The sequence below is a fragment of the Clarias gariepinus genome, chromosome 3 (genome assembly GCF_024256425.1).
Source record: "Clarias gariepinus isolate MV-2021 ecotype Netherlands chromosome 3, CGAR_prim_01v2, whole genome shotgun sequence".
In the NCBI taxonomy this organism is placed as follows: Eukaryota; Metazoa; Chordata; class Actinopteri; order Siluriformes; family Clariidae; genus Clarias; species Clarias gariepinus.
In genome coordinates this window covers 34,116,799-34,134,248 of record NC_071102.1, presented here as the reverse complement: position 1 = coordinate 34,134,248, position 17,450 = coordinate 34,116,799, and the positions used below count along the sequence as shown (strand labels likewise).

The 17,450-nt window shown below is 40.6% G+C and overlaps 1 protein-coding gene across 2 annotated transcripts in view; it reads left to right on the top strand.

The window, feature by feature from the left end:
• LOC128518256 (potassium channel subfamily T member 2) overlaps positions 1-17,450 on the top strand; it is a 110,776-nt gene that overhangs the window by 52,331 nt on the left and 40,995 nt on the right. For both annotated transcript variants that reach the window (XM_053491266.1, XM_053491265.1), the window contains exons 9-12: positions 31-125; positions 799-979; positions 10,274-10,438; positions 12,511-12,647. In XM_053491266.1, coding sequence (XP_053347241.1) covers positions 31-125; positions 799-979; positions 10,274-10,438; positions 12,511-12,647 — 578 coding nt within the window. The remainder of the gene's footprint in view (positions 1-30; positions 126-798; positions 980-10,273; positions 10,439-12,510; positions 12,648-17,450) is intronic.

Below are 17,450 nucleotides of genomic sequence, written 5' to 3'. Positions count from 1 at the left end.
TGTGTGTGTGTGTGTGTGTGTGTGTTTCAGAATGATCTACACAGAGCTATCCAGCGCACTCACTCAGCTATGTTCAACCAGGTGCTCATCCTCATCAGTACCCTCCTCTGCCTCATCTTCACCTGGTGAGAGACTGGGAGAGTGAGTGTGGAGAGGGAGAGGGGGGGGGTAGAGAGTGAGCGGAAAGAGTGAGGGGTGAGACTGAGAAAAAGAGTGAGGGATGAGAAAGTGAGGGTGAGAGAGTGAGGGATGAGAACGTGAGGGTGAGAGAGTGAGGGATGAGTGAAGCGGTGAACAGGTCACATTCCAGAGTTTTACGTTCTTATTGTCAATTATCAATATTTCTTTAATAACTGAACTGAAAAAAGAAAAAGACTGGGATACAGGTATGTGCGTGTGTGTGTGTGTGTGGGTGTGTGTGTGTGGGTGTTGGATGCTAAGCTGGTGATTGAGTTAGGTTAAACAGTGCAAACACACTGTGAAGTGCAAACATACAGTACACACAATACTAAGATAAGCCACACACACACACACACACACACACACACACACACACACACACACACCTTATGCCTCCCATCCACTTCTCAGATTTTCTTTAACTATCTTTCATTATGTCATTTCTCACCCCTCTCTCTTCTTTCTCTGTCACACTTTACATCACTGTCTTCATTCTTCTTCCTCTTGCTGTCTTCTTTCCATCGTCTCCTGTTGCTATTCCTCTATTTCCTCCGCTCCTTTTTTCTGTTCTTCATTCATCCCTCTCTTTCTCTCTCTCACCCGCTTTCTCTCTTTTAGTATCTGTGGGATTCAGCACCTGGAGCGAGCAGGAAACAACCTCACCCTCTTCGACTCGCTGTATTTCTGCGTGGTCACCTTCTCCACCGTGGGCTTCGGAGACGTCACGCCGCAGATCTGGCCCTCGCAGCTCCTTGTGGTCATCATGATCTGCGTGGCTCTCATTGTGCTGCCCATTCAGGTGACCTTTGACATCTGTCATACGCCCCCAGCTCAAAAACTTTACACTTCCATCACATAACTGTTGGTCTGAGAAAAAAGATTTAACTTCCTCGACTCGCCCGGGGGATTTGGTTATGCTTTGAACTTATTCGTGTCAATTACATAACTTTAATTAACTGATTAGTTAGCCAATTAAGTTTTTTTTGCACTAAAGCTAATTCCTAATGCAGTTTGCATCTTTCCATTTTACTTTATTCCAGGGTACTCCATCCCAGACTATATCATTTTCATGTACATTATCACAGTTTCCACCATTCCAATTTATATTATTCCAGTTTCCATCATTGCAGTTTCAAATTTTTCCAGTTTATGTCATTCCAGTTAACATCATTATAATTTATATAAGTGTAGTTTTTTAGGATCCAGGTCTACTGTATACAGGATAAAGTGGTAGTAGACGATCTGTCACCTACAATATCTTTTATTTCAGTTTCAACATCATGCTAATTTACATCAGTCCAATTTATGTTATTCCAGTTTCTATCATTCCATTCAATTTTATTTTATTCATCAAGCAGCTTTACAGAATCAAAAGAGAATTATGTAATATTGGATTATTATCATACTGATTTATTTTATAACAGTTTACATAATTCCAGTTTATATCATTCACATATCTCGCTCCAGTTTCTGATATTTCAGTTTACACCGTTCCAGTTTAAATTTTCCACTTTACATTATTCCAGTTTCTGTCTTTTTCACTTTCTTCACATCATTTCACTTAACGTCACTTCAGTTTACTATATACTAGCTATTCAGGTTATTTCATTTCAATTAATGTAAATTCAGTTTCTTCGCTTCGCAAGCCCACTAACCATAAACTTATGGACAATGATCAACCATAACATTATACTAAATGTTAAAGTCAATAACATTGTTATTGTAACACGGGGATGCTCTTGGGAATGTTCTGCTGGGAAACCTTGTGTCCTGCAATTTAGGTGAATGTAACTTTAATACTGTACGGCAACCACCTAAAGTACCTCAACAATTTTATGACTAAGTTCACACCTTCATGAAAAGGTTGTTAACTAATCCAGCGGCCTTTTTCAGTAGAAAACAAAAATGATTCAGAATGGTTTGTACATTGGTGTATATTGTGTTTACAGTACGTCCTCGACTTATAAACGAGTTTCGTTCTGAGAGCACGTTAGTAAATCAGATTTGTTTGTAAGTCTGACAAAGTTAGAAATTCGTAACTCGGATGTTTGTTAGTCGTCGACTTAATGTATGATACATTATTAGTGGTACTTGCGAAGCGAAGCACTACTATTGTTATCTCTCTTTTTTTATTTATCTTTGTTAAAATAAAACATTAATCAACAATATATTTGTTTATTATTATTATTCTTCCACCTAAAAAACCCTACAGACTTAACATGGAGACCAACTTTGACATTCTGGAGCAGAGCAAGACTTTTGTAGAACTATAAAATTTAACACATTTGGATCTCATTGTCATAGAGATATGGGGGGACCCCGAGTTTTGCCACGGCAAGCACCACTCACATTTTCTTCAGAAAATGTACCTCTCTAGTTATTGTATTATTAATCAGCAAACTGCTGTGTAGTAAGATAACCACTACATTCCATGTTGTGCAGTTATAGGAGACTAATCAACAATGGAGTGGTCACAGTGACTCCCCCTTCATCACAGCACTCCATTGCTGAATATTTTCCTATAACTATAGCTGGTTTCTATCTCGTTAAACCCTGTGAGAATTTGTGCATCTGCTGCATTTTCAAGCTTTCACACTTCTGCACATCCACACACACACACACACACACACACACACAGTCTCTCTCTCTCCTAAACATCCTTAAAAATTCGTGTATTAGTCTGGCTTAGACGTACCCTTGTCCCAACCCCCCTCCGTCACCCTGTGGGCTGAGACACACCTGTTCACACGTCCATGAGTCATCTGCTCCTCTCACACTTTCATGAAGTGCAGAGAATCCCTGTAGATCTGCAAAGGGGGACGTAGATTAAACCACACACACACACACACACACACACACACACACACACACACACACACACACACACACACACAGAAGTAACTCTATGTCTCTTTTAAGCCGGTTACATCTCATTCCTATGCACTAGCACAAACCACACACAAACACACACACACACACAAACACACACACACACAAATACACACAGAGTGTGAGTGAGATTAGGGAGGGAGCTTTGATGTGTGTTGCGAGGGCTTCCCTGGGCGAGCACCATCTCCGTCCTCACACTGCTCACAGCACTGTGGCTCGGCTGCGGCTCTTCTTCATCCAGAAAAACCAGACTGACATTTACACTAGCTGCCGTCACACAGCCCAAACTGTCCCACTACTGTCTGTGTGTTTAATTGATCACAGAATGCATAAGTACACATACGTTTCAGTCTATTTATTACAAAGATCTTTATTTATAACATCAGCATAAATAAATACTTTGTCTCTAGCTCGGATTTATCCTTTATGCTTTTTGCTTTCCTTATATGGTCAGCAATTCCTGTTCCTGACCCAATAGTTGATAAACTTCAGGCTTCCATACAATGTGATTTAATTCAAAGGGTTATGACACTCTATTCGACTGAATCTGCTATAAAACCGTATTTGAATTAGACTGGTCTGATTTCAATAGTAATCAATTGATAATCAGATATAAATGATAATAATTGATTGTTGCTTTAAATCCAAATGTGTCAATAAAAACCTCTGTTAATGCTGGGTGGAAAACATGTGTATGGTTTTACTGTATACAGCGAGGGTGAGTTTAGCATCCTCTTCTTCATGTCTGTGATTTCTCCCCCCTGCATTGAGGGCACATTCTGCCCTGTTAATTCTCCCCAAAATCCCAAACAGGCATTAATCCAGGAGCGATTAACACCCGCCTCCTCATTTACGACCTAAACTCTGTGCTCTGTCCCTGCTCTGGGAGCCGTAACACCAAGCAGCACCCAGTGGCCCAGTTAGCGGTGTCTCAAATCTTCTCACTCCTCCACCATTCATGCAATCGCTACTCAATTGATACTTATTCTCTCAGTTATTGTATCTCGGTTTTAATAATTTTAGTTCAGTATTTAAAATGTCAGCAGTCATTGTTGGGGAACCTTGCAATTTTTTATGTTGTATGGTAATATGGGTGATTTTGGCACCCTCTTATGGACCCAGGCAGTACTGCATGTCCACAGTTTTACCTTCCTGAATCGTTCTACAAATTTTGGAATGCACGTTACAGAACAGGCAATACACTGTGTCCCATCATCACTTGGACTTGAAACCCACACCATTAAATAACGATGTTCTGGAAGTCGTAAGACCAAGCAGCACCCACTGGCCCTGTTAATAACGTGTCAGATCTTCTCCAAGAATCCTATTACACTCTCCACACCTCCACTATCCATGCCCACTCTGCTCAACTGATCTCCAGCTTTGCTATTAAATAGATATGTGTCTCAGCTTTTATAGCCTTTTATTTGAATCCATAAAAGCTTCACTATTCTAGAGAGACTGTGGTTTTGAGTATAAAAAAAATATATAAAAAACACTAAATGAAAAAACCTTCTTAAGGAAAGATGAGTAATAAAACTTCCCATTCTTGCATTCATGGACTATGGATTTTGTGGAAAAAATTGATCTGATGCATAGTAATAAATCAAGTATATTGTAAACAGTCATCTATAAAACATGACTCACAATGACTAATCAATAATACAGATGGCATAATGTCAATGATACAAAACAAACTCTTTGCAGCGAATGCCCGTATTGATTGAGTGTGAAAGAAAGAACCTTTGAAATATATTAATAATTAAAGTAGAGGGAGAAAAAAAGAAATCAGCCTGGTCATTTTAGATAATGAACAAGAAAAACCATTAGCGCTAATGACAACGGAAATGCCAGGTCTGTAATTCTGTAACTCAAAGCCACCCAGTTTGGAAATGTTCTTTTAGCAACCAAGAGTTTCGTCATCAATTTATCTTCTGATTTTGGCATTGATGAATGTTTATTAGAAATGTTTAAATGTAGCGTTATGACTTTCCTTAATTACAAAACTGTAGAGCAGAGTAAGGAGATGATTGACATTTAGGAAGCTTATAAAAACAACAAAAAATATTTCACTAGCTGGACAGGGTCAAGGTTGAATTTTTTTTTTGTTTAAAAGCAGTTATGATGATACTGATTTGTATGTGAGCATTTGGCAGATGCCTTTATACTGTACAAAGCGGCTTATCTCATTTTTTAAATCTGAGCAATTGAGGGTTAAGTGCTTTGCTCAAGGGCCTGACAGTGGCAACTTGTTAGTGCTGAGGTTTGAACCTAGTACCTTCTAATTAGCAGTTCAGTGCTTCAACTACTGAACTACTCCTGATCCCAGTGATTGTAATAATTATTATAACAATGGCCATAATTTTTTAAAATGTTCATTTCTATCTGTTTAGAAGCTTTTTACTTTTTAGAAATATTTCCCTAAGCTGTTAGGAGATGATGGATGTGGAAGAGGACCAGCAGCACTTTTCTCCCAGTCTGTTACACTGCTCTGTGATGCAGCAGGGGCAGCAGTTAAAAAAATAATGTTAAGTTTGCTTGAAGGATGTTTCTAACACTTTGTTGCTTTGTGGTGCTTATTTTTTTTGTTTTATTTAATTCATTTGTGTATGTAGTGTGCAAAGGTTTTAAGCCCCTGCTTTTTTAGTACAGATGTTGTTATATGTGTTTATTATATGATTTCATTATTAAGTCAGGACAAAAAAAAAACAATTGTGATTTCCGAAAATTAGTATTCCAGCGAAAAATAAAAAAATCTTTGAGGAAAATATCTGTGAGCCAGAAACGAAAGCAGCAAATTATGATAAAGGTTTTCTTGCATGAAAAAAGAAACAGGTGCACCAGAATCCTCAAAAGGACTGTGTCTGGTTCAGTAGGATGTTCAATAACACTGAGAAGCATATTTATCTTATAAAACCTTATAATACCTATTATAGACTTTGTTTTATATATATATATATATATATATATATATATATATATATATATATATATACACACACACAAAATCTAGGGTAAGATAAAGGTTCATTTAATGCAACAAAGCCTTAACAAAAGGTTAATCGTCCTGTATGATAGGAGAGAGCCTGGGGGTGGATGGGAATTGCCAGGTGACAAAAATGAGGACAAGATCAAAAGAAATACAAAGAAATCCTGCTCAGCTTGAATGTTTGTAATAACAATATTTTGTGGCCTGCTACAGTATGTGCATTATTAATAAGGGTGAATGATGGCACAATAATGTTAAAACTTTTAATAAATCTTCAATTCTTACTGTTTGAGGTTGTGTTGGTGGAAATAAGACCATCTGCCTAGCTTATGATAAACGGCTTTAGCCTGGGCAGGCGGGCATGTATAATGACTATTAGACATATTTACTTTTATGAATAAAAAAGGGAAGTAGACAAAAATATTTCTAAATAAATGACAGTTTAAAAGCAATATGCGGTTAATGCCATTTTGAGACTTTTACTCATGTATTTATTATTATTACTTTTTGAAACACAAGGTTGTCTATATTGAAACATAGAATTTGAAAAACGCTATCAAACGCTATTTTTTAGATGCTTTGATTTTCTTTTAGGTGCTAGGTGTTAGACAAAACACAACACTTTTATGACACGTCCTAACAAGTTGATTGCATTATTTGGATTTTAGTATTAATGGAGTACATGTATGCAGCGCTATCGTCTGTAATACATTCTGTGAAATGAGACATTGTACAGTTTTGATATGTAAACACCATACTGCATACTGTATACAGAACCTACAGTATCACAGATGTTCAGCAACACATACCTGTCATTTATTACTCATGGAGCGACTGCAAATTGCAAATTCTAATTTTATTTGTCACATACACAGTCACATACATGACTGCCTGTGACCTTAAAAAAGATTATAAAATAGGAAATAAATATAAAAAAAAATAAGAAATAAAATATAGAAAAACTTCAGCAGAAAATATAGCTATAAAGGATAAAACAAAATATCAAATATAAGAAAAACCTAGCTGTACAAATACAGAAAAGAATTTTGTATAAATATAGAAAACTTTAGTGTGGAAATGAAATAGAATTTAGATAGAAATGTCAGGGGAGTGTGCAAATATGCATGAATGTGTTTATGTGCAATGAACAAATAGAATTATGTGAAAATGTGCATAAGTGTCCATAGTGTCCATGAATGTCCAGAATAAGTGCAAATGCAAATGTCCATAAGTGTGTAATGTGCAAAAATGGTTTAGTCCCATGTAGGGTTCTTATAAAAAGACTGTATTGCCTGCAGGAAGAAGCTCCTCCTCAGTCTCTCTGTGTTGCCCTGCAGGGAGCGGAATCGCTTTCCTGACCACAACAGAGAAAACAGTCCATTATTGGCGTGGCTGAGGTCCTTCACGATCTTCCTGGCCTTGGTCCAGCACCGCTTGCTGTAGATTGAGGTCAGGTAGCTCGATGTGGATGATGCGCTCAGCTGATCGCACCACCCTCTGTAGAGCTCGTCTGTCCTGCATGGTGCTGTTCCCGAACCAGGTCACGATGTTTCCCATCAGGACACTCTCCATGGTGCAGGAGTAGAAGTTCCTGAGCACCCTGGAGGTCTATGGTGGCAGAGACGCTGCCGGGCCTTTTTCAGCACGGTGTTGATGTGACAGGACCATGACAGGTCCTGCGTGATGTGAACACCGAGGTAACGGAAACTGTCATCACTGGGCTCCTGTTGATCCACTATCAACTTCTTTGTCTTGCTGACATTTAGAAGGAGATTGGTCCTCAGGCACCAGTAACACTCTCCAAAAATTAATTGAACACATTTAAACCACTTATAGCAGTGACTGTGTTGCGAAGGAAGTATCTTTGCTTCACTGATCATGTGACACAAAGAAGGCATTTATCTGGTTTTGCTTTAAAATTTGCTGTTCAAATATTTGTACCAAAGTTAATTGTACATTTACATTGATGGCATCTGGCAGACTCCCTTATAAAGGGTGATATAGGGTACTTACAGATGTGCAAGTTTTCTTTTACAGCTAAACCTTGGATTGCGAGCATAACTAATTTTTGTAATCCAAAGCACTCATATATCAAAGTGAATTCCTCCATAAGAAATAATGAAAAGTCAGATGATTCTGTCTACAGCCCAAAAATATTTATATAAAAATTATTAATACAAAATATAAAGTTAAAATAAAACAAATTAACCTGCGCAGACAATGTGTATACGTACTACTCGTTTACAACTCGTATTGTACACATACTACTCGTAAGACCTCACTCGTTTATCAAATTAAAATTTATTTTTAAAAATATGCACGCCTTGCAAAACACGTTTAAGTTGACTTTCAAAGTATTATGGTTACACAAATAAAAAATTCCGAGATACAGTATGTCCTGAGAAGTCGCGTCAGAAACTGTGTGCCTGTATTTTGTGTTAAAGAAAACAGTTGTGGAGTAGTTACAGTTAATTCCCATGCACACAGTATAAATGAATCTAAAAATACAACAAATATCAGAGGTGAGATTAAACCCCCCAACCCTACAGGAAAGAAGCGTCAGTGCTAACCACTAAGCCACCATGTTGTGCTCAAGACCTAATGTGTTAAAAGAAATTATTTGTTATTAGATCATAATGCGAGCACTTAAGTATGTCCCCACCTGCTTGAGTGCTTCAGGACGATGAAGCAGTGTTTGTGTCGGTTGTCAGACTGACAACTGAACGTTATTAGAAGGCTGACAGGATCGAGTGAGGAAGTATTAATAGACAAAAAGTAAAACTGTGAATCAGAGCGAATTTCAGGAAGATTGTTCATTATTTCTGCCAGCGATCCATTAGAGAAGACGGATTATTCAAGCCTACGGGTCATGCTTGACGTTCGTATGGGAATTTGTTTCTTGTTTTATCATCTCTCTCAGTACTAAACAGTGTTTCAAATGCGCACGCACGTAAAACCGAACTGGAGGTTTTGTAACTGTCATTTCCTCGGACAGTGCCCTGTCATGTCCTTTGCCCTTATCCTTAGTTTCTTGGACTGTTCTAATTTGGTGGATTTTTGCGAGGTCGGTTTGGTGTCACTCTGTCCTTTTTGATTTTTGTCAGTTTGATAAGCGAATGTCCATTTTCAGTCTCTGTCTCTCTGTCACTTTCCAGACTTTTTCTCTCTGTCTCTCTTCCCACTTTAACGAGCCAGGGTTATGCCTGGTCATGTTGTACCTTAATTTCTAAGTTCTATATAGAGATTATATTATATATTATATATATTATTATATAGAGGACTTTCTTGAGCAGATATGAGCGGAACAGTGGCAGATATGATTGACGCCATCTCTGCAGGATCTGACTCCACTTGAACTTCCCTGTTATTCCATAAATGGGCAAATGGGTGGAGAAAACAGAGCCTTGCTGTGGTTTAAACACGCTTCCTTACCTCAGATAATACCAGCTAGGGGGTTAACATTAATTATGCATAGCTTTTGGTTTATTGTAATTTTAACTGAGTTACAGAAAAATTGTAAGAAAAATACAGTTGGTGTAGAATGGGAAATGTAGCTATGAAGACCAAAACTGTTTTTTGTACATGGTTGTAGATGTTTATTTCTGTTGTAAAATACAGTTGGCATTTTAACATAAGGGGCAATGGGGATTGAGTCACTTTTGGTGCCAGCTTCTATTGGTCATTCAAAGATCTGCATGTACTCCAAGTTGGACTCTTAAAAAAAAAAACATGCCCTAGTATGAAGTTTTACAGGATATGTTGACCAAGCACTCAGTTAACATGTTTCTGTTAGTCGTAACTGTTTTTTTTTTTTATTGGTCTCCAACAATTTTTTTTTTTATTTATCCATTTGATTTCACATTTCGATGATATACTGTGGTCACTACAAACGAACCATTCAGAAATAATTCACATTTCCTAAAATTAGTTACTAGCTTTTTAAATATAACCTCCCTCTAGTTTTTCTCCTTAATTTCTCCATACCAACTTACAGCAGGGCTTTGTACTGTAGTCTCAGTATACACGGTATTCCAACACATAATGTATATTCTAGTCCTAGTACAAATAGGTAAGGGCCTATTTATATGCAGTAGTTGCTGTTTCTCTTATCTTTGATTGACCTGTTTTCTTATTTTGCTATGCTGTCTAATTCGACCTGTCTGACTACTGTTTGATAATGTCTCTGATGTCTGATCGGTTCGACTCCCTTTGCAGTTTGAGCAGCTGGCGTTTCTGTGGATGGAGAGACAGAAGTCTGGGGGGAACTACAGCCGCTACAGAGCGCAGACCGAGAAACACGTCGTGCTCTGCGTCAGCTGTCTGAAGATAGATCTCCTCATGGATTTCCTCAACGAGTTCTTCGCTCACCCCAGACTGCAGGTGCGTCCGTGAGCACACATAGATCACTTTGCAGGTGTATTATTTCTTGCTGTAGCAGGCAAATGGGCTCGGGGGAGATTGCAACCATGCTTGTAAGGATTTCTATAAATATCTACTGTATATGGTTGATGATCACATTGCAGGATAACTTTGTTCATTTAGAGGATTAAAATATACATTAAAATAATTATATTTTTTCTGTTTTTGCTAAGGAACTAAAACTGAAAAGTACTGAAGAATGATAGCTGATATGTCATCCCAATATATCAGCTTTGTTTTTAAATTCTATTAATATTCATATTATTTAATATAAATAATATGAATATAAATATGAATAGAATTTAAAAACATGAACAAATTAAAATAGTACTAATACTACTAATATAAATGAAATTCAAATTTGATAATAAAAAGCAGAAAATTTATATTTACTGAATATTTATTATTATTATTATAATTCATATTCATTTAATATCTTAAGATATTGTTTAAAGTCAAAAATATGTTTTATCTGTAGTTTTTTATGCTTATCTTGACAAATAAGCAGGTGAGCAAAGAAAGAAAGAAAAAAAGTATTATAGCCCTTTTTATATCTAAAAATATTTTGGATATACTGTACATAAGCAGTGAGTTTTTTAAAGTATACAGTCTACTGCACAAAAGTGAATGTGTGTTGCAGGTGTGTGTATGTCTTGCATGTGTGTATGTTGCATGTTTGTCCAAAAGGCTCATTGGGGATCAGAGAGGTGTAATCCTCAGCTGTAGCTCCTGGCAGCCTGTAGCAGGAGGATTACAGCAGCATTAATCAGCTAATCTGTTTTATTCTGAGCACATTACGGTCAACGAGAAAGCAAAAGTCCTCTCACACACACACACACACACACACACACACACACACACACACACACACACACACACACACATACACACACACACACACATTTTCTAACAACATTGAAAGCTGATAGCTTGCTATACATAGGCTACACATTGTCATGCAACACGTGTTGCGTCTGCCTTTATTATTATTTTTATTATGATTGCTATAACACCTCATAGGGTGTCATGGACTCTGTGTGTGTGTGTGTGTGTGTGTGTGTGTGTGTGTGTGTGTGTGTGTGTGTGTGTGTGTGTGTGAGTGAGAGAAAGAGAGACAGAGAGAGACAGTGAAAAAGATAGAGAGAGACATCATCTGAAGTGCAAATGAACAGAGGGAACGGAGCGGATTGTTGTCATAGCAATGCAGCTTTGAATTCCAATTACTATTCCAAGACGTGTTTTTCCTTTGATATATCGTGATCTAACAGTTAAGGTCATGTGCAAGACACTCATTTGTGTAACACTTGCTATAAAGGCCATGTTTATATTGACCCATGGACAGAGTCATAACACGTTACAATACGTTAATAAGGCATTCTAAATCTCTCTATAAATATTTACAAAGAGCTTTTATAAGCATTTATAATGTAATAATGTAAATTTTAATTTAAACAAAAGCATAATAACTAGAAAGAGTTTGTTTAGAGAGCTACAACAGCTTGCGTAAGTATTCACCCTCTAGATTCTGGAATCATACAGTAGGTCATAAATCTGCTGTAAATGATTTCCGGTCCAATCAGTTGGCATTAGAAGTCACACATGTATGTGGCATCATTGTATGCTTCAGACGTTTATTCACCTGGTGTCCAAGGAAGGAGCACTGATTGTCTCACATTTCACACAGTAAACCATCATAACACAGCAGGTGCAATAATCTGATTAAATGCTTTAAATATGTAACCACAAATCTTATTAATCTTACCCGTGCAAGCACAACTAGTGAGAGCGTTAGTCAGAGAAGCAATAAAGAGTAATGCTCAATATAATGCCACCACCATGCTTCAGTATGGAGGTGGTGTTCATTATCAATATTACAAATAAGACCTTCATTAAAAGTGTTATTGGAATTTGATTCAGGTCTCATTTGGGTTTAAATTGACCTGAATTTTCCCCTTGAATCACAGACTTTGTTGTAAGGACACCTGGGTTTTGAGTGCCCTTGTTAAATTGTTCCCTATCTCTAACCCTGGCAGGACTACTATGTGGTGATCCTCTGTCCGACAGAGATCGACGTCCAGGTACGGCGCATCCTGCACATCCCACTGTGGGCTCAGAGGGTCATCTACCTGCAGGGTTCAGCGCTTAAAGACCAAGATCTCATGAGGGCCAAGTAAGAGCTACAGCTATGATGCCTCCAGGCTTATGATAGAATTAACAGTTAACATCCTATCATTGTTTCTAATAGATGGAAATGCAGATCAGATCTTGATTTTGAAGTAGAGTCACAAGCTTCAGTCACAAATATAGATCAAATGGTAGTGTTTTTAATGGCAACTAAAGTTGTATCTGCATTCAGACCTGAGCCAGGGGTCAGCAAGTCTTGATCTTGGCCCCACCAAGGTTTTTAACACACTCAGCTCAGAGGAAGTGTAAGTATCTGTGTATGAGAGTTTAATTAACAGGAATCCGCAAATCCATACATCAGGGTCAAACACAAATCTTTCCAAGATTTCTAAGATCAAAGGGTCATTCTAAAGAGTAGTCAAAAACATTACAGAAAGAATCAAAGGCTGGGGTAATGAGAAAGCATCGGAGAAGGCCTCCTGGTTGTGAGGTAGAGAAAGTTCTCAAAAGGTAGGTAATCAAACATGATGGAGACTCGCTTTTGGTCTACAGACGTTAACTGGGAAAACGTCTCGGGTTACTTTGCTGTAACCCTGTTCCCTGAAAAGGCGGGAACGAGATGCTGCGTGAAAACGCTATGGGAACATCTTGTCATGTTGCCGGTTGTGAAGCATGTGTGTACCAAACACGCCAAATTTTTGGCTTTTATCACCTCGGTCAGGTGACATCATCTGATAGGACGCACCTGCAGGTTATAAATAGGAGTGAACCGGAAAATTCCTCAGATTGATTTGTCTGAACGGACGTCCGGTCACATAGGCAGTGCGGCGTTGGGACGCAGCATCTCGTTCCCGCCTTTTCAGGGAACAGCAAAGTAACCCGAGACGTTCCCTTTCAAAGGCTACATTCGATGCTGCATGAAAACGCTATGGGAACGAGAGTGCCAACGCCGCCGCACTGCAAGTGTCTGGACTCCAAGGTTGTGTAGCGTGTGTGCACAAGGCCGAGAAGGTCTCAGAACTATGTCTGGGTAGCTGACTCGAGGACCCGTGGGCCCGGAGTAGCATAAACATCCAAACTATAAATGTAATAAATGTGTGCGGAGAGGACAACTCTCCGTGTCACACACTTGCTGCAGGGGAATACCTTTTGCTAGTGCAATAGATGAAGCGATCCCCCTGGTTGAATGAGCCCTCGCGCCTCATAGGAGAGGGCAATAGCCCAGTGTAGTGGGGGCCACCCCCCGTTGCGGCCCCAGACCATGTAAAAGCTGCTCTGACTTACGCCACTAGCTGATGCGGTGGACGTAAATCTGAAGAGCACGTACTGGACACAGTAAGTGAAGTCTTTCCTGCTCCGAAGCTGTAAAGGCGGAGGACAGAAGGCTTCAAAACAATAGGATGCATATTGGAAAATGTGTGCGGAGAGGACCAACCCTCCGCGTCCCAGACTTGCTGCAAGGGAATACCTCTTGCTAGTGCAACTGATGAGGCGATTCCCCTGGTTGAATGAGCCCTGATTCCTAGAGGCGAAGTGAGCCCACGCGCCTCATAGGAGAGGGCAATAGCTGTCCGATCCTCTTAGAGAGGTAACACCATTTAGAAAAAACATCTTAAGGGTCAGAAACCTGAGACGCTGACTCTAGTGGTTCAACAAGGAGCACAAGCCAGAGGACAATTTTTTTCTGCAGAAACTCCAGCACTGAAACAATTCGGCAGTGGACTGGGTCTACCTGCTTTGTCATGCACCAACTTTCAAATACATTCTATTTGAGGGGAGGCAGTCCCCTCTTATAATACTTAGTACTTAGAATAGTCTTAATTACGCTGGCTGGAAGACCAGCTTGACTTAGAGTCAGAGAGTAGTAAAGGGGACATTTGCTGATCTTGCGAGGCAAAGAGGTCCACCTACGCTACATGAAATTTTCCCAGAATGTAAATCGCCCTAAGGGACAGGAATCTGGTGGGCTAGCTATTTAGTGGCGCGAGCACAGTCCGCCCTGGCGATTAATATATGAGACTGCCATAGTGTTGTCCACCCGCACTAGGACATGGTAGTCTCAACTGCTGGAGGAAGTGCTTTAGGGCCTAAAATAGAGCCATGATTTTGAGGCAATTGATGTGCCGTGCAAAAAGGTGGCCTCTCCAGCTCCCTTGGGCTGGACAGTCATTTAAGACCGCACCCCAGCCCATGAGGGAAGCGTCTGTCGTTAGCATCTGCGACGACAAGATGAACTTAGAGTGGGACCCAGAGTCAGAAACCGGGGTCTGAACCACATAGGAAGGGTACGAAGCACCTGGCACGTAGCCCTTATTGGGGATTGGCCCTAGAGTAAAATCCCCTGGTTCTTAGCCACAACTGAAATGCTCTCATGTGCAGAAGGTCCAAAGGTGTCACCGTGGATACAGCTGCCATGAGAGCTAAGATCTCTGAAAGTGATGGTCACTTTCTGGTCTAGCTTGATTTCCTTGACGGTGTTGGGAATGGATTCGACACGAGCGGGAGACAGCTGTGCCCGCTTATGCTCAAATTCCATGTGACACCCAAAAATGTTGTCCTCTAAACAGGAAAGAGCATGCTTTCATGGCATTGGATCTCAATCCTAGGAAACAAAGATTAGCTAGAACGACATGCTGATGTCGAAGCGCTAGCTACTGAGACTGGGCCAGCCAGTCATGTAATTCAAATACGGATGCTCTGGAGTCGTAAGAGCCAGAACTACATCCATGTATTTTGTGTATGTGCGGGTGAAAAAGCTAGACCAAATGGAAGGACCCGATACTGGTAAGCTTCGCCCTCGAAAGCGAACCTCAGGAACCTCCTGTGTTGTGGCAATATTTCCATTGATTTATTTTTAGATAGCGGTAAAGCCCGCAAAATCTAAAAATTGGACACAGCCCCCCGTTCCTCTTGCACTTTCCGGTTTCATGGAAGTGGAGACCATGCCATTGAAACGCGGAGGGTGATGTGAGAACTGAATCCTGTAGTTTCTCTGTACAGTGCTTAGTGCCCAAGGAGATATACTTGGCAGTAGCTTCCACGCTGCCAGTTTCTCAGAAAGGGGCAAAGCTCAGCGGCTTGGTTAAACGGGGGGGATGTTAGATGTTCGGCATCCTGAAAAACGGCAGGAAAAACTAACCGAAGAACTAACATTTTATTGGAGACTGGAGTTGCCCGAAACACCAGTGGTGGCGGAGCAAGAACACCAACCTCCTGGGGGTGCCAGGGAGAACACTTAATTCTTTAAAAGGAATTCTGCGTGCCTCTCCCCATTGGGGGGCCACCCCCCACGGTCCTGGGCACATGAACCTCAGGGCTTCTTTGTAAAGACAATATGCCAGTCTGACCTCTTTTGAGGCGGATTGCGTGACGCACCCCAATCTTGCGAGGGGGTGCCCAGCTCAAAAACACTCTCCTTGTGTGTTTCATGCCTCGCAACAGTCAGACCCGGTCGAGACTGGGTGGCCGACAGTCCCGACTCTTGAGCAAGGCGGGGAAGGAATTTCCTGAAGGCTTGGTATATAACTTCGCCTCATGAACCTAGTGGCGACCGAGTTAACGACATCGCCAAGTAGGCCGGGAGGCGAGATGGGGCATCGAGGAGGAATACACGATTCTTCTCCTTAATGCCCCTGAGATTCAACCACAAGTGTCTCTCCGCGGAGACCATAGCAGCCATAAAACGGCCGATAGCACAAGCCGTCTGCTTTGTTGCACGAAGAGACAGGCCTGTGGCCCGGCGTAAATCCAATACGCCTTACCTTGCAGAGCCCCGCCAGTACTCAAGTCTCTCAGCAGGTCAGCCTGGTAGGCGTGCAAAACCGCCATGGTGTGCAATGCGAGGAATGCGAGGCGCGCGCGTAGCACTTAATCGAAGCAGTAAAGTGTAGAGATCGCCCTCCGATATGGATTATACACACGGAGGGACATCTCGTTTAAACTCTGCCATTATCGGTGAGTTAAACACTTATTTTTGCTGGTTAGACACACACGCTCACAACTAGGTGAAGACAAGAATCTGAGGAATGTTTCCGGTTCACTCCTATTTATAACCTGCAGGTGCGTCCTATCAGATGACGTCACCTGACCGGGGTTATAAAAGCCAAAAATTTGGCGTGTTTGGTACACACATGCTTCACAACCGGCAACATGACAAGATGTTCCCATAGCGTTTTCACGCAGCATCGAGTGTAGCCTTTGAAAGGGAACTAATTCTTTTCATTAACAAAGTATTTCTATCATAGGTGGTGTATTAGTTACCAATGTCCCCTTGCACCTCCATGGTCCAGGTTTGATTCCCGGCCAGGTTCTCTTTGTGTATGGAGTTTTCCTCGTGCTTAGTACCTGGGTTTCCTCCAGGTACTCTGGTTTCCTCCCACAAAGACCTGCAGATTAGGCTAATTGGCATTCCCAAATTGCTATAGTTTGTGAATGAGTGCAATTCCACTCTGGGAGTGTGTGTGCCCTGCAATGGCTTGGCACCCTGTCCAGAGTGTACCCCGCCTCATGCCCTAAGTCTCATGGGATAGGCTCCAGTCCCCCTGCGACCCTGGATACAGGATAAAGTGTTATACACTGTAGATGATAAGTGAGGGAGTGAGTGAGTATTTCTATCTGAGTGGCACAAGCCAGTCATGGGTGTATGTGATCATGTGTGTACGTGTATTCAGAACAGGGCAGGTAGCATGGGTTTCTCTAAGGTGTTACAGCATGTCTCACAGCAAGTGGGAATAAGGCAAGAAAGAATTAAGGATGAAGTGAAGAGAAAAAATGTTCCCTCTAGGAACCATGATGTTCATTTATTAGTATCAAAGGCTCAGAACTTTACAAATACTGTACACCTTATGTA